Source organism: Lissotriton vulgaris, chromosome 5, assembly GCF_964263255.1.
Source record: "Lissotriton vulgaris chromosome 5, aLisVul1.2, whole genome shotgun sequence".
Taxonomy (NCBI): Eukaryota; Metazoa; Chordata; class Amphibia; order Caudata; family Salamandridae; genus Lissotriton; species Lissotriton vulgaris.
Genome location: NC_141693.1, coordinates 1701316613 through 1701342027, shown reverse-complemented (window position 1 = coordinate 1701342027; position 25415 = coordinate 1701316613). Strand labels below are relative to the sequence as shown.

The 25415-nt window shown below is 44.4% G+C and overlaps 1 protein-coding gene across 4 annotated transcripts in view; it reads right to left on the bottom strand.

Moving 5' to 3' along the window:
• Positions 1-25415, bottom strand: part of FMNL1 (formin like 1) — a 419565-nt gene that overhangs the window by 118970 nt on the left and 275180 nt on the right. For all 4 annotated transcript variants that reach the window (XM_086923863.1, XM_086923862.1, XM_086923864.1 and 1 more), the window contains 2 exons: positions 19275-19376; positions 4366-4597 (listed from right to left, as the gene is read on the bottom strand). In XM_086923863.1, the coding sequence (XP_086779989.1) occupies positions 4366-4597; positions 19275-19376 (334 nt within the window). The remainder of the gene's footprint in view (positions 1-4365; positions 4598-19274; positions 19377-25415) is intronic.

Genomic DNA, 25415 nt, shown 5'->3' with positions numbered 1-25415 from the left:
TTAACCACTCCATTATAAAACAACTGTGTGCAAGAGGAGTAGTGGTCTGTCACCCACCCCTTAGCATTACTCAGTGCCCAAACACCGTACCATTTAAAACCTTAGAACAAACAGAAAGAAAAAAGCCAAAGAATGACAATCCACAGCAGTCAAGGAGGGAGTGAGATTAATCTCAATACAAAGGTAATCACCCGTGTGGTGTTGGGTGTGTGCTGCGTGTCCATTTGTCCTGTCGCCAGCTTACTGTTGCCATTTTAGGGATCTGTTTTTTCCGGATCTTGTACTTATGCCTGTGATGGCTGCTGCAACTGCTCTACATCTTGCTCCAACACTGAAATTTTGGCTGTGAGGGAATGCAGACTCTCAGACTCTGAGGAAAACTCATCCTTTCTTTCTCTGAAGAGGAAGCCCACAATTGGGCAGAGCCCCTGGCCCTTTTTGAAGATTGACTATATTCGCCTTTCGTGTCTGTGGAATGCCCTCTTCCCAGGCCTGTCCTCCTCGGCCTGTCCTCCTTGCCCTTTCCTTGTGGTCTGTGGCCTACTCCATCTCTGCTGCTGGCTGTCCTCAGGTTGGCACCCAGGCTATGAGGCGGTCATCATTGTAATCGTGATTCCTTCTGGAAGGGCAAGAGCAGGTGCTCTTCTATCCACGCTCAAGCTTCCTCTGGTGATTGAAAGAAGTGGGCCTTTCGTTGATAAAGAACCTTTAGCTTTGCTGGAAACAGCAACATGTATTGCGGTTAGAGGGTGCTTAGTTTTTACTTCCACAGAGTCAAACGTACTCTCTGGCGTTGGACCTCACAGCTATAGTCAGGAAACACCATAATCTTTGAGTTTTTGTACCTGACCTACCCTTTGCGATGTACCTCCTGCAGAATCATGTTCCGATCCAGGAAGTTAAGGAACTTTGCTATGATGTGCAAGGTGAGGGCCTGGTGGCGGCCTGCCGCTCAACGCTTTGTGTGTCTGTACTATTACAAAACAAGCAGAAAATTGGCTGGATGGTAGTGTGGCCTTGAGCCAGTTTGCCAACAACACAGGCACACTAGCACCTCTTGCGTCCTCTGAATATCCAACAAAACTGAGGTTATTTCTACGGGGGTCAATTTTCTGCATCTTCCAAACACCATAATACATCCTTATTTGTGTTGTGGAGCTCTTCCAACTTTTCCGGAGATCCCGTACTATGTCCTCCACGTCCGAGAGTCAAGTCTTAGTCTCTGTTACTCTTTCTGAGACATTGGGTAGGTCTTAGTGCACAAGAGACACCTCCGGGCATACCTCCTCTATCTTGCCCTTCAGCACCTCTCTCAATGATTGGATCGCTTGCAATAATGTGGTATTATTCTGCAGAGACTGTAAACCCTCCCCCGTGTTTACCTGAGGGTCCATCACTTTGGTATAGTGGTCCATTTTTCTGTGGTGAGGGTGTTTGGTGTGTTTCTCTTTCACCATGATGTTGGGCTATCAGCAGTTGCGCTAGTTATCAGGTGAGAATCCAGTAACCTTGTGCAGGTTAACACAAGACTGTCGAAGTGGAAAGGTAGGCGAGAGCGGGGCAGCCAAAAGGGCCTGGGGAGGGAAGAGAGAATAATGGCGCCGCTCCCCGGTCCCTTGGTTGAGCTGCAGCCCCCGTGTTTCTGCCATTGTGTCCTCCGCTGTGCAATTAGTGGATGCTATGTATTGCACTGGTCCGGATCACTACATGTACCTGCCACTGTCCCCTACCACAGTGCACACGATTCAGACCATCTAGGGGAGCAAGTTACTATCCTCTCTGTAGCCCGGCCAGTCCAATCTGTGCTGCGGTTTCTGTTGGGCAGTCTCACATGCATTTGAGGCGCCCCCCTGCCTGAACTGTCACTGAAGGGGTGAGGTGGCAGAATGCAGGAGTCAGGAGGGACTAACCCCGGCGAATAAGTAAACAGTCCAGTGTCCAGTTGGCATCAGGACAGGGTTGCATAGGGCAATCCGGATGACCTGCAGCTACCAGTGACCCACTTTCTCACCCGCTGAAAGAGCCTTTGGCCACCACCCAGGCCTCAATGTGCCTTTTGTGCTGCTCACCACCGGCCCTCAACAGCGCAGGTGAAGTTCTTCTATGGTGTCCCCCGGTGGCAACCGCACTCAGCGACCAGGACATGCCCCATTCGTGGGGCATCAAGAGGCACCACCTTGCAGCCTCCCCACTGGCTCACGGGCTCCATGCTCGACCACAAGGTGTCCTGCAGTATCGTTTTTCTGCACGCTTGGGCCCACCCTATCCAGCACAGAACCCGGCACCAGCAGCCAACAAGTCAGCAGCGCAGTGTCCGATGCCCCCAGCAGTCTCTCTGTTTTCCCTTTGGGGAGGGTATCTCTGTCGTGCCCACATGTAAATGTAAATGTAAATGTAAATGTATGTGTCTTGTAAAGCGCACTGCTGCCTGAGGCGTCGTGGCACTGTAGACCGCTGGGGAACCCATCCTGGCTATCCCTGTGAGATGGTCCCTACTGGGTATCTCCAAGATGAAACCAGGCATCCCCGGCGAATGTGGGGGCCGTTGTAGAGATGAGGCAAGCTGATGCCCAGAGTTGCCGAGTGTGATCCCTGGTTAGAGTAGGCACCGAGGCGAGAATTATCGAGTCCACTGACCCTGGTCCACGACCCTGCCGCGTTGGGAATTGAACCCTGGTCCCGGGCCGTTCTCTGCTTTCGTGTCTGCTGCCTCTAACCAGTGAGCCACACTACTCCACATGTGCAACTGAAGGTGGCACTCAAATAACTAATGCTCTTCCGCTGGTCCACTTGTTCTGGGCCTCTCTCGGCGCTGGCCTTCCCTCTGGGCCCAGCCACTCCTCACTGCTGCGTGTAAGGCAGTCAGCGGTTCTTCTCTGCCTTTGAGTTCATCCTCACTCTCGGGCCCTTGCCCCTGCAGGACATCGCGGACCTCTGCTGTGAGGCCTTGTCGTCCGAGCAGCCCCGCATTGATAGTGTGCCCTTGCTGGTTGGAGCAGGCTTGGCGGCCCGGGATCCAGGCAGCCTGCACAGGTCGCCTCCGTACAGCGTCACTGCGGAGCACCTACGGCCGCATTTGGTGGCGGTCGTCAGCAGTCCAGCCCGGGCGCTCCTTACTAGTGCATGTCCACACCCTTGTTCAGCTCCTCCTTCCTCCCCGCCATACCAGCAGGCCTCGGCGGTGCAACACCTGTCGCCCTTGCATCTCCCAGCACAACTAGAGGCCCTTATCGCGGGGAGCAGGTTCCGCGGCACAAGGCCAGGTGGTCTTCAAGAGCTGTCCCGGTACTCCGTCACCACAGGAGCATCTACCAGAACCGATGGTGCAGAACGCCAGCAGTCGGACCCTGGGTACCTTCAGCTGCTGAGTGCCGACATTTAATGCTCCACCACCTGGCCAGGATTTCCTTTCCCCAAATTCCAATTTCCAGCAGGGTCCAGGGCCAGAAATCAGCAAATAGTCACTCGGTGATGTGACACCTGCATGTAGATCGCCACGGCTGCACTGGATGCCCCCTACTATGGCATGCTTTTCGACAGATTAATTATCTCCATCCAGAGTTCAAAGAGAGTGCGACTATTCAGCCATGTTGTTGGCTACGCCCCCCTCTACAGACAGACCTAAGCCACACAGCAGACTATGCAGCTGTTAACCTCCTTGCCCCATCCTACTGCAATATTTGTAGCATAAAAAGGTTGATCATCATGGACAACAGGGGAAATACCAGCGGTGTGACTCAGGAAATGAAAGAAGACTAGTAAGGTGAAGCCAGGAGTGAGCGGGAAGCTACGGTGAGGCCAGTAGGGAGCAGGAAGCTTGCAGTTTGCCGAACTGTATAACAGATTTTAAGGTTTACCTGATGCAGCTTGCATACTCTACAGTACATAAATTAAATAAACACTACATTGAGTCATGGCAGTAGCATATAGCACAGCAATAATGTAAGAACAGCAAATGGAAGATTTTTCCAGCTTCTGATTGTCATTTTCCAACTGCGGGGCCTCCGCCACAAGAGCGGATGCCCTTTGTGAATCGGGCCCAGAGTCTTTTGTCCAACGAGGTTAAGAGACCACAACTCCCAGTATCTCTTAGCTTGAGTAGTGTAAGGGAGGGCTGGAAGCAAGATGTTTCAGTAATTAGAGCCACCTGATCCAACCTCCTTGAAGTAATCAATATGAAACTCTACAGCCTGGGTTGAAGTGTCTATTGGCAAAATATTAATCAAGTTACCACATTTTTCCTTATCCTTAAAGGTCTCTAAGATGTTCATAACATGTGCTTTAATGCCACAGAAATCCCTCTCTAATCCCTAGCCCACTCACTCATGGTATTTCCCACCCCTTGCCACAGCATGAAGGTAGTACCTGTGCTACTTGTGGATGGAGCCTCAATCATGACCACTGTGATGTGGTCAGTTGTTGCAGCAGGCGAGGCGTCAGTGTTCTGCTCCTCCGGCTCGCGCCGCGGCCGGATCAATCCTTTGTCCTCCAGCTCCTCCAGACTCTGTTCAATGGTGGACTGTGGGCGCCTCATGGGCTCCTCTTCCATGAGCTGCTGACGGGAGCTCATCTGGTTGCTCGATTCACTAAAGCTTTCCTGTGGACACCATCAAGACAAAGACCATATCAGTGCATGCCCACACCCGCGTCCTGTAACGTAACGTGGGTTCAGGTAACATGGTAGAGAGTACAAAAACATTTCTTAAGCACATTGTTCAATGGCATTCAGCATATTTGGCCTTTAAATGTAATTACAGTTTTTTATGGGTCAACTGCATGAGATAATGGACTCTAGCATGTACTTTGTAAGTCTTATAGTTTTTGTTTCTTTTATAACGTTTCTTGAGATTGTTCGGCCTGTGCTATGATACTCGTGTAACTCATTGCATTTGACTGTTTCAAATCCCCTGAGGTGGCCTATCTAAAAAAGTTCAATAAATACATAGATACTTTAACATAGACGCAGAACGGGAGGAATGAAACAAAATCCCAGGCAGCCTCCAATTTTAATTCCATCAACAAATTACCATGTAATTTGCAATAGGGATGTTGAACATTAGCTGCCGGCACTGGATCCCAACTCTGGATAGTTATGGATACAAGTATGTGTGTATAGGTAGTGAAGGAAACGTTTAGTGAATACAGAAGCCGGACTGTAATACTTTTGGGAATGCATAGCTGAGAGGTTGGCTCAAATGCTGCTGCTTGCTACAATTGAAAAGATTACCAGATTCCTCAAAGCTGTACACTTTGAGGCAACTATATTTTATTAAAATAAAAATGTATAGTTATATAGCATTTAAATGCGGTTCATAGACCAACTCAGCTTTATATGTTGCTGGTTGGAGGGAGTGGGGATATATGGAGGCATCAAGGGCTAGACTAGTTCCACTAGACACAGTGTCATGTAGCAGGCACATGAAACGCATCAAGTATCTCACTAAGAGGGTCCTAGTTAGGAGGAAAAATCCACACAGGACACAGTAACCTGCTTTCCAATACTGGTTGTTCTTTTTTGAGAATGGTGAATGATATAAGTGGTGAGAATCAAGGCGCCAACACTAAGCTGAGACAGGGTTGAGAAAGAGCCCTGCATAAAGTGTAACAGGAGACATAGTCATGCTGCTGCAGAAAAAAGAAGCAAACTTTAGGGAAAAAATTGGGAAACTAAGTTGTCAATGAACACAACTAAAAACGGGGATATGAGGGCATTATTGAGTTCTTTGACCAACGCTTCCTGATGTATAATTTAGGCAGAAAAATACATCTTGGCTTGAGAAACTCTGTAAACAAACACTGGAAATGTGAACATCTTGGATAGGGATAGATTTATGGCTAGTCTTTTCTTATTTTACGGGACAATTGCAATTCCTGAGGGCCTCAGGGTTAGGAAGATGGACATTCCGTTTAACATCCTTCTTTATCTGCCTGCTCCTGTGCACTGGTGTCCCAGACTGGCACTCCACAAACTTGCAGATAAGTCCATCTGTGGGGACATGTTTCCATCTCTTGACGGTCTTTTCGGGGAACTCTAGAAACTGGCTTTGGTTTGGAAGCACTGGCTCTGCCTGGGAGGACTAGCAATAAAATCCTTACCGCATGCTGAGCGGGACAGCTAAAGATCTGCTGCCTTCCTTTTAGCAAATATGAGGTCAAACAACCACAAGCCTGCATATGGTGATTTCCATCCCGAATGTAACAGGAGGGGAGAAATAATCTGCTTTTAGAACTTTTCAGGAGGGTCACTGACTTCGGCACATAGTAGGGCAAAGAAGGAGGTGTTGGCCATGACTGATATCTACGGATAGCAAATCAGGTTCATTCTCTCCCAGAGCTGCATTGCAACAACTTGCACTGTAGGCATTCTAAGTCATTCCTTCTTTGCCAGAGGAATAACTCCTGACCCTGTCAAGTTCAGCGATATCCAGAAGCGCCTGCCCCCTCCATTGTTACCGGATTAAGAAACTTCTTGGGAATTGTCACGTACTGTGGCTGTTTCATACAGAACGTGACCCAACTCACCATGCCAATCACCAGGCCACCGCAGGAACGCACCAAGGCATCAAACCCCTGTCAGTGGGATCCTGAGCAAGAGAAGTCATTCCAAGACACCAAGGAAGACCTGTCCGCCAACACCACACTAGCATACCTCAACCCCGGCAAACTGTCCATCTATTGCAGCACTACCGGCCTCGGAGCGGTCCTATCACAAAAGCAGTCATGCGGAGAGTAGACCCCCATTGCCTATTCCAGCCACGCCCTGACCCCAATGGAGCAAAGGTATTCTCATATTGAAAAAGAAGAAATAGTCATCCACTGCCAGCATTTTCACATCTATCTGTATTGACATCCTTTTGTTGTCAACACAGACAACAAACGCCTTCAGCCCCCCTTTAAAGGCTGGGCCCCCAAGCCTCTGTCAAGGATTCAGAAGTGGATACTCCAACTTCAAGAATACCAGTTCTCTATAGAATACTGACCTGAAGCCCACAACCTGCCAATTATCTCTCGAGGTATGCACAACCTTTTACCCCTCAAGAAGCACAGGAAGCAGAAGAGGCCGAAGAGTACGTGCGGATTGGGATAGAAAGGTCACAACAACTTCCAGCCTCGCTAGCTGTCATCAGTGAGGCTACCAGGGCAGATGACTGCCTCCAACAAGTGATGGCCGCTGTCCAGTCCGAAAAGTGGGATAACGTCATGGCCACTCTTTCGCAGAAGCGCAGAGCACCCTCAAGTCACTATGACACGTGAAGGAAGGACTCTGTCTCAGCTGATGGGTGTCCACTCTGACCCTAACTAGTTGTACCCATCCGTGTGACTCAGCCAATGGTGGACCTGGCCCTCGGTCAAACCAGAGAGTCATGAAGATTAAGAACCATTTAAAGAACAAGGTTTGGTTCCCCAACCTGGACGAGAAAGTGGAGAGAACTGTCCAACAAAGTGGTCTCTGTTAAGCCACACGAGGAAGTGATCCTCCTCCACCTATCCTCACTGAATCTTCACCAAGTGCCCCCTGGCAATGAGCAAGCACGGATTTAGTATGTCTGCCAGACGGCAAACACCTCCTCATTGTGATGGACAACCATTCCCGCTATCCAGAGGTCGAAATTGTAAAGACCACCTCTGCCGTAGTAACCATCCCAAAGCTTGAGAAAATCATGGTCCCCCATGGCCTGATCCAGGAGCTACACATGGACAACGGCCCTCTATTCAATGGCTAGGACTTAACCTGCTATCTCAAATCTAGAGGAACCAAACGTCGATAGATCACCCCTTGTTGGCCTCAGGGCAACAACAAGGTCGAGCGGTTCTTGCGAACCCTTACCAAGACCATCAGAATAGCACAAGCTGAGCAACACTGTGTGGAGAGTGCCATATACACCTTCCTTAAGGACTGCAGTTTGACACCCCATTCCACCAAAGAGGTGGCACCAAGCACTCTATGTTTTGGATGCCGGACTGTCAATGTCATTCCCCACCATCCAACCTGGGAGTAAGCCCCAGTGCTGGTGAACCGTGACCAAGCTCACTGCGAAAACAGGAACTGTCTGGCATCCCAGTGACGGTGGGCGAAAATGCCAAAACTATCTGTGGAAGACTGGGTCCTCAACAAGGACCGACACCCCCAGGGAGCAAATTCCGGCTGCCTTTTGAAAAAAGACAGTGGAAAGTCTCCGAAATCAAGGGGACTATAACTGCGGCCAAAGGCCGAGAAACTGTAACGCAAAGTCTTTCCCATTTCAAACATTTTAATGGGAACCCGGACAATCTACCTGAATCCACAAATGAGCACACTGCTGATTGCGAGGATGGGCCAGACACAGATACACTGTCACTTGCCCCAAGCACTCCTGAGAGACTGATATCTTCGTCACCATTCAGAACTGAAACAGACCCCTCTGGCGGAAGGGGCGAGCAAGCAGTCCCGCTCTGAATGGTTGAGGCCCAGTCAGGATCTCCAGAGATACCACCTCCAGTGAAACCCAATGCCATCCCAGCACTTCCAGGACTTATGCCATGTTGCCAGTTTGCTAGACCGCTCTGTTTGTTCATTGTATGATAAAGGAGGAATGTAATGTTTCAGGCCGCGCAGTGGTGTTCCCACACCCCCCAACTCTCTAGGCCCATTTTGCTCGACCTGCAGTCACATGACCGCAGACATAAATGGGCGGGGGCTACACAGAGGCAGACCATGCACCAGATAGCATCCTGTGTCTGTGAAGATCTCCCTCAACGCATGTGCCACAACACCTAGGCCAGGCACCCGGAGGGGGGAAAGCCTCCAGCATAGCAGTTCTCACCCCACAAGACACTGCAAGACAATCTCAACCAGATCACACAATTATATTTAATCCTCACCATGTTCTCAGCTCACTTGACCTAATCTTCAGCTTACACCACGCCTAACGCCCTCGACCGCATCTGAGTTCTCCAACCCATTTTTATCTTCTCAACCTCCTCGTTATGCTTACTTCTGCACTTCTTACCCGCCGTATTCATCCTCAAGTCACCACTCTCACTCAGAAATACCTGTACCCCGTCTTGCCTACCCCTATGTAGGCTAATCCCTGTTCAATAACCTAGCTCTCCTCCCCATCCCACTTCAAGCCTCACAACAAATCTCCTGCATTCCGCACCACCATGGTATTTAAATCGCATATTAAAGCGGTCAGCGTCTTATACTCCCCTTTCAACACATACCGGCTCATATCTGTATTGCAAACCCACTGCCCCCACACACTTTCAAACACATACCTTCTTGTTTTACAAATGTGCTAAAATCCACCAAGCATCATCACGCTGTAGTAAGGCAAATACCATCCTCACCATCACCTCATAGTCGCTTCTCTTTTGTTTACACTTAGAAACACCGCACCAACACTTGTGCATCACATTCATTTGCACCCTCTACCACCCCTCACAGAGATTGCCAGCCCCACACATCAAATAAAGCATTCAGGAAATAGAGCAAAATAACAAAATGCACACCTAGGTCGCCTATAGAACAACGCTCCATGTCAAGTTGGTCTCTAACAAGCATGATCTAAAAATATCACAAAGAGGTTTATCATCTGTGCAGCATTGAGGGATCTTAAGGTGGATGCCTACTCTCTCCCCAGCGGTAACACATACTCCACCATTTGTGGGAGAAAGAAAAGAAATTCAATCAATGTTCTTGCCACTCCTTCGCTGCACTCGAACAGGTCATCCCTATATGCACACACCAGTAGTTTAGAATACAGTAGAGGCCTATCAACTCAATGCTCCTACAACACAAACCCTCATACTCTACAACCCAGGGGAACCCCACCAAATCACTGCTAAGTCTGTTTGAACAGGCCAGCAATGGCAGGGATCCCCCGAATGAAGAATCCCCACTTAACTCAACATGTTCAATATTGAAACGTGTTCCTACCAAACACCCTCTGCCTCATAAATGACTTGCTTCTCATCATGGCTCAATGCTGATCAATACCAGGTTGGTACCCAAACACAAATAATACATCAGTGACCTGCAATCTGACAAAATAACAATTTTTCATCATGGAAACATGGCTGGGAGATGAACAGGCTCCAGTTACTCCACCAGTGGCCATCTCAAGCTGGAATGCGTTGGCTCAGCGCAGAGCTGAGTGTTTTTTGTATGTAAAGTGAATTAATTCAACCCGATATGTCTGTGAGTAAGTTTATTATCTTAGACAGTGCAACTCAGAAACAAAAAAAGACAAACCCTGCTCACTGGTTTTGGGCTGTCCTGTCTGAAAATCAAGCTCTTAGTCTGAGAAATAATGGCTTAAATGAATTCACTTTGCACACTGCATAAAGCGACGGGCGGCTCTGTACTGAGCCTGTGCAGCCTATCATGGTTCCACCAGGATACCGGTGCTTCACTCAGAACTGCCAACAGAAAACAATATGAGCACTAGCAGTAATATGCAAGGAAGGCATAACATCATCAAAATGGAAGATATGGAGCCTATCTCAATGCACATGTCTACTATTATATAGATTTCTACAAAATAACAGAGCATTCACAAATGACTTTTTAGACATCATATCAGACCTTAAAATCAAATACCCTAACTTATGCACGCTCGGTGAACGACACATTTGAAAGCCTAGTCACAAACAGTATTTTGTAGTACATTAGTAGTATTACAATATTACTACTAACATCCTACAAAGTGTTATTCACAAACCTATGTGCAGAGGTCTCTGTCTCTCCTATCTTTTATGTGTAGGGATCTCAGACATACTATGGAAATCTCTGCACATGTAAGTGTACAGTTTAGTGGTAAATGTGAGAGGTCTGGGGGAGTGCTGCAAAATGGGGAATATTTGCTACTAAAGGAAAGGGGTTAAGGTGAGTGTAGGGAGGGGGTAAAGGAGGTCTAGGGAGGGGTTTCAGGAGATACCTGCTTCTTTCTGACAAAAGAGTAATTCCATTGCTATTTACAAACTATCTGGCTCTAGTTACTGCAGCCAAAAAGAGCTCAAAACAACTGTAAGTGTACTCACCTCCGGGTTGGAATAACTCCAGCACCACACATAGCCTTTCACTGGTGCTGCAACACCCTCTCACAGACAATAATAGAGGTAGGGACTTAAAATAAAACCCCATAGAAAATAATGTTGAAATAAATTGAATTATGTGAACTATTTAAAATGGTAACAACATTTTATTTAATGTTAGAAAATCCTGTATAAATAAAACATATTTTGTTCTAAAATGTTATTCACTTTGTTTGAATTTAATAATCAATGTAAAATTATTATTTATTAAAAAATATTGAGATTACTTAAAATTGATTTTATACATCGCTTTTAATACTTTTTAGTCTATAATTAAAATAAGAAATTACTTAAAGTGGGGTTATTTTTAAAACTTGAACTTCAGAAAAATATGTTTTTATTGTAGTATTTTCAAAATAATAATTTTTAATTTAAAAGTAAGTTTTTAATGCTGTGACATTTTATATATTGTTCTACAGTTAAAATAAAAATGTAAAATGAATATTAATATTTAACATTAAAATATATTTTGTAAAAAATAAAGAAAAACACTGCAATAAACTATTAAACTTTTCCCTATACTTTGCCATAGGGAGATCTCTGCCCCAATAGTTCATCTGGACTATTACAAACCACGAATCACATCTTTTACAAAAAACTTTAAAGATTACTTTTATGCCTGACAATGAAGACTTTCAGGGGAAAAATGTGTTTTCTTTTATCTGTTAATACATCTAGAACTGGTGAAAGGAGTTTTTCTTCAATAGAAAATAATGTATTTTTAAGCAGAAAACAAGTCTCTGCTGTTTTCTCAGTATTTTATGAAGGATTATTGACTGTGGTAAGTTTAAAGTAATCTTCTGTATGACTAATCTTTGCAGTTATAGGTTTCTACTCCATATTATTTTACTGGCGTTTCATTTGACTGAGTACAATAGAATCCCACAATGCCAGGATACCTGTCAGGGTGACAGTTTCCATTCTATAAATGTTTTAATCTATCAGAAAATCAGATCAGGCAACCACCTCACCTGTTTTATTATATCTGGACTATGCCATTGGACTATACCATGAACCATTAAAATCTGTTATATACGATTTCAAAGAATTAAAGATGTAGCTGTAAATCAACTTAAAACTGATTCAGATTGGATGGAATGCCTTGTCATGTTTATGTTTATTCTTTGCCAATTGTAACTGTGCATAAAACCCAATAATGTGTTTACTAAAAAAAAAGATTCTCAACCACATCTCACCATCTCTGAACATTTTGCACCGTCTACTTGTGTCCAGAAGATCTACCTATCAACTAGTTTGTTTAATGTACAGGGTAATAAACAGAACTGGACCAATATTTTGGGCTCTGAGACTAAAAACAATACTCCCAGGAAAGACGCTATGCTCCAGAATGCTCCCAGACGAAAACTGTTGGTGGGACATTGGAAAACTGCCAAACTATGGAGTTCACTCGTAACAAAGATATGGACTACTGTAAACCATTAGGAGTTCAAAAGGAAGGCAAATGCATTGCTTTTCCCCACTTGAAACTTGGAGTACAAAACAGAGTAAGGATCTCACTATCAACATGCACTGGGTCAACATCTAAGAAATCATTGACAAAGATGGAATATCAAGATACTTCTGGAAACACGGTTGAAGTCCTGCTTCTATCACGCATATCTACAAAGACCCATACATAATCAGAAAGATACAACTCTGTAATTTACAAATAAAATAAAAATCGATAAACATGTCTTCTTGAACTTGAACCCATGCCTGTCCATCTCTCCTTCTGTCTTATACTGCTTGACCTTCCAAACAAAATCATATTGAGCTCTTCTCCCAAAACTCACTAGCTGAGCCCATACAAACATGACCCAAAATACAAATAGCTGTGTTCTCTGACTACACTACTACCATTCAGTAATGCACTGTACTAGGACAACCAAACAATCAGATTATGCACATTCTATACGGCATGTCCTCCATTTCCTTAAATCACAGAAATACAACTGGAAATGCAAATTGATACCTATCTAAAGTAAGTGCAGGAATAACAATTAAGAACAAAGTTCCTCTAGACTCAAAACAGCATTCAACTAATAAGTATACCAAATCTAATAACGCTGCATAGAATATGACTAACTGCAGCACTTACAACTAGAAGTAGACATTAACTCTTTGTTACACAGAATAGTATGCTACATGCAGTGCCTGCAAAGTACCTCCCCAGGTGTAGTAAGCACTATATAAATCTACAGCACAACGCAATACTGAAAAATATATTCCCAAAACTTCCACCTTGAATAAATATTAAAGACCTGTTTTAAATTTCTAAATCTAACCAAACCCACTTCCCAGCTACTGAAGGGCTGGTTTAATTTATAATTCTAACCCCAGTTCTAGTGTAGTTGGGGCAACTGATTGGTACTGTAGATACAAATCAACATTTTTAGGGAGATATTTATCTAACATCTAGATTTTGTCATCCTATTTTAATGAAGAGAAGTTGTCCAAGCTTATGGGCTTCATTTAGAATTTGATGGTGTAAGAACACTGTCATATTTCAATGGTTCTCCCCCCCACCAAACTTGTGGTTCCCCCCTATATTCAGAGTCTGGGAAAGTGCCCGGTTTACCTTGGGGGCGCCCCAGTGGGCTTTGCGAGAATAAACATTTGATCTGGGCCATAGATTTTTTTTGTCTTTCAAGAACAATATCCCGCTTTAGCCTTCAGAGCAATCACCTCAGCAGCACATGCTCTGTAGATTTAGAGATCTCTATATATAGGTTTATGTCCTCTATATCGGGGGAATGGAGCCGAAAGCCTGGTAGGCTGGTGGGCCCATATCTGTTTTCAGTCTGTGTTACTTTCACAGGCTGCTCTTTGGGCCTATATTCCAATGTTTTGATATAAATACTTGTATGTATATATGTATGTATGTATGTATGTATACGGTTTTTATATAGTGCAAACCTAGTTAAAAGGCAGAGGAGCACTATACAGGGTCAAAGAAAAGCATAAAGTCAACGAGTGATTGGAGATGTAGCTGCCAATTTTATTCCTGCCATGTTTGGACTTTCATTAGTTCAAGCAAGGAGTGCCTTGTGCCACTAAAACAAATGTTAGGGTAGAAGCACTAAAGGACCTACTAAACGGAAACTAGTTGCTTAAACGAGAGGCATTCTCTAAGTGTCCAGCGTATAGGTAAAAACAATCCCGCTAATGTCTGACCTTTTGAGTGAACAAATTCTACACTTGGTCATCATGTTAACATATCTTGGGCTTGATCACACTGCTAAGGTATTTACACTTCTATTTCAAGAACAGAAGAGGGCTGACTCTAATTGTCACAGAGGGTTGTAGTTGCACATTGTTCAGGCTGGATCCAGCTATGAATTTCAAATGCTGATGAATAAGATGCTCCTGGGACCTCAGGACCTCCTTAGTGCTTGGACTTGATATGGGTTTGATTATTTTCTCTGGCCTGGAATTACTGTAATTGAAACACCATCCAATATCCAGATGAAACTTCTTTCGCATCACCCGAACTGAGGGCCCTAATCATCCACTGTACAGGGAGAGCTTGATCTAATGGAAAGGAAATCTGAGGGCTTCAAAAGTGGGGGAACTGGAGGTGGGGTCTTATGAATTTGGCAGGATGAACTAAGTTGAAGCTGGGAATGTTTAAAATGACTTTAGAGTATGCATTTTCTTTGATAGTCCCATTCACAAAAGTGATTGGAGTCTCATTTAAAAGTCCGCATAACCCTCAGTTTTCACCTATTATAAAAGAATATCAAACATTTTCATCAATCTGAGATAAATTGACATATGCAAAGAATGCATGCTTAAAGGAACAATACAAAATCCGAATATGAATAAAAATGCAAAACAAGGTTATTTTAACAAATGTAATAATCCAAGAGGATAGTAGGTCATAATAGCTTTTCTGCCTGTTTAGAAAGCTGATCCATAAAGCATGCCACCATGGCCCTGTCCATTGATCTGGCAGCTCAGCTAGCAGGATCGAAACAGTTTCAGCGGTTCCAGACCAAAATATCAAACCTTTGCACAGAGGGAGAGAATAAGGCTGTAGGGTGGTTGACTAAAGAAAGTAGCTGATCTCAGTGCCCGGCCTATAGTCCTCATCACCTTGATATAACAGGTGCCTGAGGTGGGATCTGTAATATGTTGGCTTATGTATGCCAGCTTCAGACCAGTCACGTTTCTTCTTTAAAAGCTGACTCAGTTGCATTCTGACCAGTTATTATTTAGTCTACGAGTTCTGTGGCCGGGAACTCGCTAGTGCACTGAATATCATCGATGGCGGGGATCCCAGGGACACTGAGCGTTCACAGCCTGATGTTCCAGTCGTCAGCCCGCACACGCCCCTGGAATACGCTATGACTAATAAAATGAGAGCCGAAGTCAAGGAGGGTATGCGAGGTGACATAGAGTATGAGGAGGCAGCATGGGAGAGAGGAGAGTGGATTTCGAGAGCAGAAGATGGAGGAGAACAATCCCCAGTAGCAGAGGACAGAGATAGGTGACAGAACCTTGCTGAAGGAAAGGACGTTCAGCAGGATGACAGCAGGATCTGTTCAATCTATTTGAGACGGTGTAGGGTCTCCTGGTGTGCACCTAAAGGGTTATTCACACAAATGTAGTGATTATCACTAATTAGAATCTACGCCCACACTCAACCTCCTCCAAGTGCACCGTCAAAACCTATAACACAATAGGTAAAAACTGCAAAGTAGAGGGAGTATGCAAAATAAAATTTGAATTACAACAATTTCTATATTTTAGTGTTCATAAACCAACAGTTCACATAAGTACTCCTCCAAACAAGTGAAAATTTGAAGTTGGTTCTCTTTATTCCGAAGCATGTATCAGTATACAGTCAGCTTCCAGAAGACACATCAATTTTTCATATGCAAGAAAAATTAACAGATTAACAGCCAACGCGTTTCGTCCCCATCCGGGACAACATCAGGGCTTACTCAATAGGCCGTCACTTATCATCGAGCTTAATTGTCTCCATGTCTATCTCAGTACTTTCTGATTTGGTATTCAAAAGCAACTATACTTTAAAGACTATTGTTAATGTCAATACAACCACTATCCCCAACTGCCCGAACCGTTGCAACCATGCGTGTGCAGTTCCAAAGCTCCACATGTCCTCTTACAGCGTTCCCTTATCCATCCAGTAACCAATATTAAAAACGCCTGTCGTCTCACAACGATCCTGGCTCCCGGCACGATAAATCCAGAATCAGAAAGTACTGAGATAGAGACTTTAAGAAATAGAGTGGAACATGAGGTGATGAATATTGCATTGAATGCACTTGGATACTAGGAAATGCATGGAGCACAATCCATTGAAACTGGACACGGAGACAATTAAGCTCGATGATAAGTGATGGCCTTATTGAGTTAGCCCTGATGATGTCCCGGATGGGGACGAAACGCGTTGGCTGTTAATCTGTTAATTTTAGTTGTATATGAAAAAATTGATGTGTCTTCTGGAAGCTGACTGTATACTGATACATGCTTCGGAATAAAGAGAACCAACTTCAAATTTTCACTTGTTTGGAGGAGTACTTATGTGAACTGTTGGTTTATGAACATAAAATATAGAAATTGTTGTAATTCAAATTGTATTTTGCATTCTCCCTTTATTTTGCAGTTTATGACAGCAGGATCTGGCTGCCGGAGGAGGAGCCCAAGAGACTGTCCAGAGGAGAGAACAGCGCACAGCACACTCCGGGGAAAGGCAACATGGACGAGGTCCCTGCAGATCTATTCCAATGTTGCACCCTCAGGCAAGTGACGGGAGAGGGGTTCGTAACATTGTGTTGTAGACTGTGGCACGGGATATCTGGTAGGGTTGTAACGGACCCTTGTAGGGAGCACCAGGGAACTTCCCCTCTATAATGCATGGATTTAACACAGGGACTTCATGAATACATTCTAAGCCTTGAGAAAGCGACATCAACGGTGAAACATGTCAGCTGTGTCTATGAATAGGATGGAAATCATGCTGAAAAATCTGGACTGTGATATGCTGAGTCAAACTTTGGGTCCATTTCTAGAAATATGTCTGTGACAAGAAGATAATGAAGAATTTTGAAGAGAATACTGGATCTGCTTGATAGTGATGACATACCAGTTTGTGTGCCTCCATCAGTTTATGTTAAATTGACTGTCAACCCAAAATGACATTAGGCGGGTAACTGGTATAGGGAGGATTGCACCGGGCTGGATACACTCAGTAAATTTATGCAACAATTAAAGCATGTTGTCATTCTGTCTGATGGGTAGCTCAGAGCAGGGGAGGATGAGCACTGCCTGTCCCCACTCTTTGCCACTGTGTTCTAGGCTAACTCCTCTTTTAACTTATACACAGCTCCTGGTTGTATAATCTAAAATTTGACATTTAACGTTTTCAAGGTGAATTGCAAAATTTTTGTTTATTAAGACAATTGTTTTTTGAACGATAGAAAGATATATAATTCCATAAGGCCATATACAATTTCAAATAAAGGTTTCTTAACTTAATTTAAAAACTTGCCTAAGCCAATAGACACATATTCATGTGCCTAAGAAATGGAATAGCGGCAAAGCAAGTTAAGGTATAGTTTTCGACGTAAGCGACTTAAAAAAATATGCCAGTTTACTCTAAGCTAGTGGTACAGATGGAGAAGGGAGAGGTTGAATACTAGGCACGATTACCTTGGAAACATCTTTAATAAGCGTATGGGGGTTATTTCAAACTCAGGTTGCAGAAGACATCTACAGAGACACTGCCTAGAGAAGCGATGCTGAGAACTATAGCTCTACCCAGACTGGACTACTTACAGGTAAACTGAACAGAACACATCGTCTGCATGGACTAATTTTAAAATGAGGAAACATTGCTATGGTCATAGCAAAATCAGGATTACTTTCAAGGCAGTGTGCATCATCCATGGACCCATGAAGTAGGCACACTCACTACAAGAGACTCAGGACCCAAGTCTCTGCACTCTCTGTGGAGCGCAGAGGGTGGAGACTTCGCCCCGAGTGCAGACTCCGCAGTCGTAAAGTTATTACTTATAACTTTACTGTTATGAAATACCGTATAGTAAATTTAGACGAAAATCTAAGTTTCCCTTTGTGAATTGGGACCTAATTCTCACATACTCGCAGCTCTTAAGACTACCAATGCCCATCAAGTTGTCTCATCCAGATATAAGAAAGTTGGTCTGACACAAAGTTGTGTCGCCATAGAATATCCAATATCTGGAAGACCATTTCAGGTTTGGGAAACTGGTCAAAATCAATTCCTATGGGCCTACAGGCGCATAGGAATGGATGGGAAATTGCATGCGCAATTTGCGAGTACCAATGGATCCTCGCAAATTGTGCATGCAATTTCAGGGTGCAAGGGTGTCAAAAGGACACCCTGTTGCACCCCTAAAATTGATCTGTGCACATATGTTACACACACACATGCCCTAAGGGCTTGTGTGCGCGCAATATGAAACTTTGAAAAATGCACAAAAGTGCATTTTTCAAAGTTTTTGCAAATTACCATGAAGTTCAACTTCATGGTAATTTGTGCCCCCTAGTAGCGAAATCGCAATTTTTTTTACTTTAATGCATTGCATTTAAGGAATCTCAGTTTGCGATTCCTTAAATGCAATCGCAATTTAAGTAATCGCAATTTAGAGATTACTCAAATTGGGATTTTTGCATTTGGAAGGATACATCCCAAATGCAAAAATACCGGTCGCAAAGGGGCAGATTCTGAGAATCTGCCCGTTTGTGACTGTTTTTTCTTTTGATGCATGTGCCTGATTGTCCTCTAAATTGGCCTGCTTAAAGAGATGTGGTCAGTTGTCACAAGGTACCAACTCTGACGCCCTAAAGCTGCGGGGCTGGAACAAACTCCAGTCCAGTAAGTAGACTTTTATTCCTAACCATTAATAGTTGGGAAGTGAAAATAGAGTCTCCTACATGGCATATTTTATGTCCCATCTATCTGCCTGTGCACTGTACAGCCTGCAGGTGGCTAAAATGTACTACAATATATGGCTACCTAAAGGCATAATGAAGGTAAACATCTAATATTGGGACCCGCTAAATGCTGCATGCAGGGACAACAATCACCCACACCGTTTTAAATAGCAGTTGTTTAGATTATGCACATATGTTTTTAAGCAACTGCAGATGTTGTATTTCACTTTTAGGTCCCTACTTGCCCCTCTTACCTTCAATGTCTCCAGCTCCTTGCGCGCCTGGCTCAGCTGCTTCTCCAGCTCAGCTATTGTTGCCATGTACTCGTTGTCTGCCTCCTGCAACCTCTCTGTTAACTGAAAGAAAATAGCAAAGCCACATTAAATGGGTAAAGAGGCAGGAAAATGGAAATAAAGCCAGGTAAAGGAGAGGTGTTTAGGTCCTGCCCTTGAATTGAAACTGTCCTGGGACTGGTTGTCAGGCATAGGGCCTGCTTTCTGGCCCTTGTAATGCTTGGAGTCTTGTAAACCTTTCATGCCATCAAACAGTGCTTTACCAGCACCTGAGCAATGTGGCTTGGGTGGGCAGCACTGCCTTGGCAGGTGTCTACATCAATCAATTAATCAATCAATCAATTATCTATTTGTATAGCGCACAGCTACTTCCAATGAGGCGTCCCGGTGCTCAAGTGAACAGTTGACAGCCAGTACATCCAGTGCAAATAAACAGAATGGGCTTCACTTTGGTCAAAGAGAAAAGTTTTCAATTCTTTCTTAAAAATTGAGATGGACGCAGCTCTACACAGATTTATTGGAAGAGTATTAGTCCGGTTGGCTGTTAAGACAGTGAAGGATCTTCCTCCTTGCCTTGTCCTAACATATTTTGGGACATGATACGGTAGCAGATGGTTTGATCTGAGTACTCTACATTGTTGATATGGGTACAATCTTCTTTGCAGATATGTGGGGCCTTGTCCAGAAAAAGCTCTTAGAGCGAGTGTTGGATCTTTAAACTTGATACGATTTTTCACAGGTTGTAAATGAAGTTGCTTCAAATGAGGGGATATGGCCTGCCTATACGGGACTCTTCGGATCAACCTTGCCGCTGCATTCTGCACGATCTGCAAATTAAGAAAGCAGGAAGTCCTAGGTCTAGACTATTTCCATAGCCCAACCGGGAGGTGCCCAAGGTGTTAACCACTTTATTGCACGTCTTTTCTGGGATCAGGTGCAACATTTTCCTTGTCGATCTCAGTTTGGCAAAACAAACATGAGACATCTGTTTGATTTGTGTGGATAAAGAGAGACTCAAGTCAGACGTGACTGCCAAATTTCTTGCATGAGCCAAAGGGTCCGGCGGAGATCCAAGTTCTTCAGGGCCGGACTGGGAACAGAAACCAGCCCAGGCAAACTGGTCATCTGGCCCCCCTGGGGTGAGGGGGAGTGCAGCTGAGCAGTTTGTGACGGCCGGTTTTGGCCTAATTTTGTTACAGGGGGCTGATATTGCTGACCCCCGGTAACAAAAACGGCCCCCCAGGGGCCCAAAACCACCCCCCATCCTAGCGGCCTACCGGGGAAACGCCCGGTGTCCACTATGGCCAGTCCGGCCCTGAAGTTCCTCAGGCCACCATAGGTTAGGAGGATAGCATGTACCAAAGAAAAGAACTTCAGTTTCATCAGAGTTCAGCTTTAGAGAATTATCATTTATCCAGTCTGCAACTACCTTGAGGCATTCTTTAAACTTAATCAAGGCTGAGTCTGAGTTTTCCTGGGAAGATAATAGAAGCTACATGAAGGGTAGAACTCAATAAATGCCCTTGGTATCTCAGGAGGTTCCACCATCACATGTTATCTGTTTGGATTCCTTCGGGACTCTATACTGTTTTAATGTACTGCAGTTTAACATCTATGTTTCTCTGCTGGGAGATATCTTCAGGGGTATTTTCTGTGGAGCTGCACATATGGTTTACCAATGCATAGATGTCTGTGACATTGTTTACCTGACCTCTCTTATACCCCTGAAAATTGCCTACAATTTCCACATTGATGGAGCAGAATTGGTATAAATACAACCCTTACAAGACTAAGGTGATAATTGCCGAGAGCTTGCAGAAGTATCCACTTACTTAAACCTCAATTATTGAAGTATGTTAGATATATGTTGATGTCTCAGTTGTACTATCTGACAGGTAGTCAAAGGATACAACAAAATCTCTTACCTTGTATCAGCTAGAAGGGTTACATTTCTTTTTGTCTGAACCCTCCTATGTTCAAGAAGCTCATGTGCTTTTCTTTTTACCTTTTTTTTCTAAATTGATGCTAATATAAGATAGATTTGAGATTGGTCAATAGATTGACAAGATTTGAGGGTTTGCCATTTCTTCAAAGTGGAAATGATGATTGGATCCTTCATTGGGATTGGAACTTGAGAATGAGGATCTGAATTTACTAAGGCTTTGTGCAGATATCACAAAAAACGACACGCAAGATTATACAAGTGGTATCGTGTTATCTGCTGTCCTGCACAAAATGTGTTCTACACTGCAAAAGTGACCTTTTCACAGCATCAAAACGTCTTTGCACACATCCCATAGAGCTGATCCTTTTGCAGTTTCCTTGTCTAGGATATTGTAAAGTAAGAGTATATTTCCAGTAGAAACCCTACTATGAAAAGCCCAGCCACTTCTGCACCAAGGTGCAAGGCTGTACATGCCACAAGGCAGCCTGATTTTGCGCCAGTGCAAGGGATGATAGAAGCAGCAGGACACTCTTAGGAGACACAGCACTGTGCTGTGTTGTCTCCTAAGTGTGGACACTGTGCTGCAGAGCCTGAAAAATCAGTAAATCTAGGCTGAGGTGTTCAACAAGACTGAGATCTCTGCAGTCAGTGTTGTAAGGAATTGCTTCATTCGGGAGGCTGTCCATGAATCCGCAGACAGATTGGATGCTTTGATGTTTTTGGGATGGTTTCATTTCAGGATCCACTTCCATTGGTTTGAAGAAAGCAAGCTTCTTTGTTTGATGGAAGAGGTGGCAGGGTGAGGAAGACTCTGGTTCAGTCACGTTGAATTTGCAGATACTTGCAGTTTTTGATTTGTATAATAGACGGTCCTTCCAATGTTGCTGGGATGTGATGGGCTTGTTGGTAATTGCAGTTGGATTGGTTAGTCCTTTAAAAACATTAAAGTGACCATCTACTTTAGAGAAAAAAGACACAGTTCTCTTTTCCCAGTCCTGCATCTCAAACAGTCACCAACAACAGACATTCTAGAATGTTGCTTTGCTTTGTGACGTGGGCTGGGCTTTAACGATATTTTGTGACATCATTCACTAGATGGCCCCTTCAAATGTTTCCTTTGGTTTACTTGATGCATGGTCTATACATGTAGAGTAAAAGAATCTTCTATTCTTTTGATGGTATTGTGTTAATTTTCTTTTACGGAGGCAAAATATTACGTCTGCTTATTCATATTACACCACTTGCTGTTAACCTTAAGACATATTTATTATTTAGTTTCACAGGATCTGCACATCCAATGCTTCCCATATGCCTGATAAAGATTATTTGGTGTTGCATTAGCGCCTGTGGTATTGAGTAATTTAGATGCACGTTTCATCAATGTCGCCCTTGCTTGTAATGTTAACACGCCTAATTGGAATGGGATTTAAATAAAATTGGTTGCCATGTTGAGGGCGAAAAAGCAGATTAGATAGCATGATGCTTAGGGCGTGGTGAGGCCAGGCGTAGGGCATGATTTAGAGTCTTGCGGGCAGGTTACTTTGTCACAAATATGAGGTATAGGTATTAAAATTTCATTATCTCCTATGGCACTTGTGATATGATGGATGGGATATCCGCCACGTTTGTGACAGAGTAACCTGTCTGGCAGAATCTAAATCAGGTCCTTAGATTTGTTCTGAGATGTTTGTGGATTCAGCGTTATGGGAAAACACTAGATCTACTGTGTGGCTGATGAAGGCAGTTGGGCCATTAGCCCATTATTAGAATCCAGATCCAGCAAGTCTCCAAATAATTCCATTATTGGTTTAATGTTCCAAGCAAGTCCTTTAATATGCTGTGTGCCACACAGATACATTAACGTGTTATAGTCTGCGCGGTCGACTGTACGCCAGTGATAATCAAATTCTTCCAGATGTTGGGTATTGATGCTGCGGACAAGAGTCATAGCTAATTGTTTGCTCGCTTTCCAACACTGTATGACACAAAACTATCTATGTTGTTGGAAAAACCCAGGCTTTGGAGATTTTATCTTCCATCAGTTCCATCTTTTGTCTGCCATCACAGTCATCCTACCAATGGCAGTCCATACAGCCAGGTCCTTGGGAGTCAGTTTTGATACAGATCTATACTTAATGCCCCAGCTCCTTTCACTGGTGAAACTGTCAATTGTCATCTCTTCCATCCTTCTACAATATGCCCACTGCGGACTATTAATCATAGGATTGCTCTAAAGCCAGGGTCTCCAACCGGTCGATCGCGAGCTACCGGTAGCTCGCGGAGACCCCGGGAGTAGCTCGTGTAGCCCTTCACTAGTATTTGGTGGTATTTTCGGCTATTAGCCTTTCTGGCTCCATTTGCCTGCCCTCACCCAAACCAGGCACTCGGATTGGAGCTAAGCTGGGGTGGGGCGGGCGAAGAGGATGACGCTCCTCTCCTGTAACTGCAGACTCCTCTCGTGAGGGTCTGACTCTTGTGACGTCTCCTGGCTTTGGAAGGCACGTCTCCTGGCTGCTTCTGGCTGTCGAAGTCACGTAGGAGACGTGACTTCCACCGCCAGAAGCAGCCAGGAGACGTGCCTTCCAACATCAGGAGACGTGGCTTCCACCGCAGGTAAGCTCAATGGTGGAATTAGGGATCCCGTGGGAGGGATGACTGACAAGGCATCAGAGAGCGCCAGTTAGAAAGGAAAATTGAGTGGAACAGAGGGCAGAAAGGCGCAAAAAAACAAGTAGAACAAAGGGCAGAAGGGCACAAAAAAACGAAGCAAAAACGAGTGGAACAGAGGGCAGAAAGGGACAAAAATCGAGGGAAAAACGTGTGGAAGAGAGTGCAGAAAGGCACAAAAATAAGTGGAACAGAGGGCAGAAGGGCACAAACAACAAGGGGAAAACGAGTGGAAAAGAGGGTAGAAAGGCACAAAAAACAAGGGAAAAACGAGTGGCACAGAGGGCAGAAAGGCACAAAAACGAGGGAAAAACGAGTGGAACAGAGGGCAGAAAGGCACAAAAACGAGTGGAACAGAGGGCATAAGGGCACAAACAACAAGGGGAAAACGAGTGGAAAAGAGGGTAGAAAGGCACAAAAAACGAGGGAAAAACGAGTGGCACAGAGGGCAGAAAGGCACAAAAAACGAGGGAAAAACAAGTGGAACAGAGTGCAGAAAGGCACAAAAAACGAGTGGAACAGAGGGCAGAAAGGCACAAACAACGAGAGTAAAACTAGTGGAACAGAAGGCAAAAGGGGCACAAAAACAAGGGAAAAACGAGTGGCACAGAAGGCAGACGGGCACAAAAAACGAATGGCACAGAGGCAGAATACAGAAATATGGGGGCAGCTAAGAACATAAGGCAGAACGGGCAGAGAGGCACGTGGGCAGCGAGGGGAATAGAAGGGAAAACAGGGCAGCAAGGGTACAGAAGGAAAGGCCGGGCAGAGAGAGCACGGGGACAGCTTAGGGAACAGAGGGAAGAAAAAGGGGCATGGTCCACGGACAGGCAGCGGGCGAAGACAGACAACAGCAGTCACAGATACAACAATGATAATACAGGCAATACAATAAAAGCAATTAAATGTATTTTGTTCAAACCACAGTATGGGCTCTGATGAAATTAGGCTTAAAGTCAATGAAACTGGGCGTGGGGCGTCTCTCGGAAAAATGCGCGAGTTGCTTCGGGTTCGGTAGCTCATGACGATTTTCACTGGCCAGAAGTAGCTCTGACTACACAAAAGGTTGGAGACCCCTGCTCTAGAGCATGTGATCCGCATTATTTATTTTGTATGCAGCTAAGCACACCATAGATATACCAAAAGCTATTTAAGGCACATCAGTCAAGATTTTTTTTTGCGATCAAAATTCGATCTTCTAATAGATTTGGGTCGAAGCCAGAATTCGCCATGGATAGTGACACAGATCAACACGAGAGTCCTCTGCCTATTCTGGAAGGCCTTCCATGCCCCACTTCTGAGTATTTTCCAAAAGCCTGAACTGTGTGTTTTCTCAGAGTAACCTACGTTTAATGTTATATTCAAATTGGAGATTCCCAGGTGGCAAAAGTCAAAACTTGGTCTGAAAGACCTGACAAGCAAGCTCAATGATGTAGAACCAGCTGATCCGCTTTGAGAAAGTATTGCCTTCCTTAATGTGTGTTTATTTT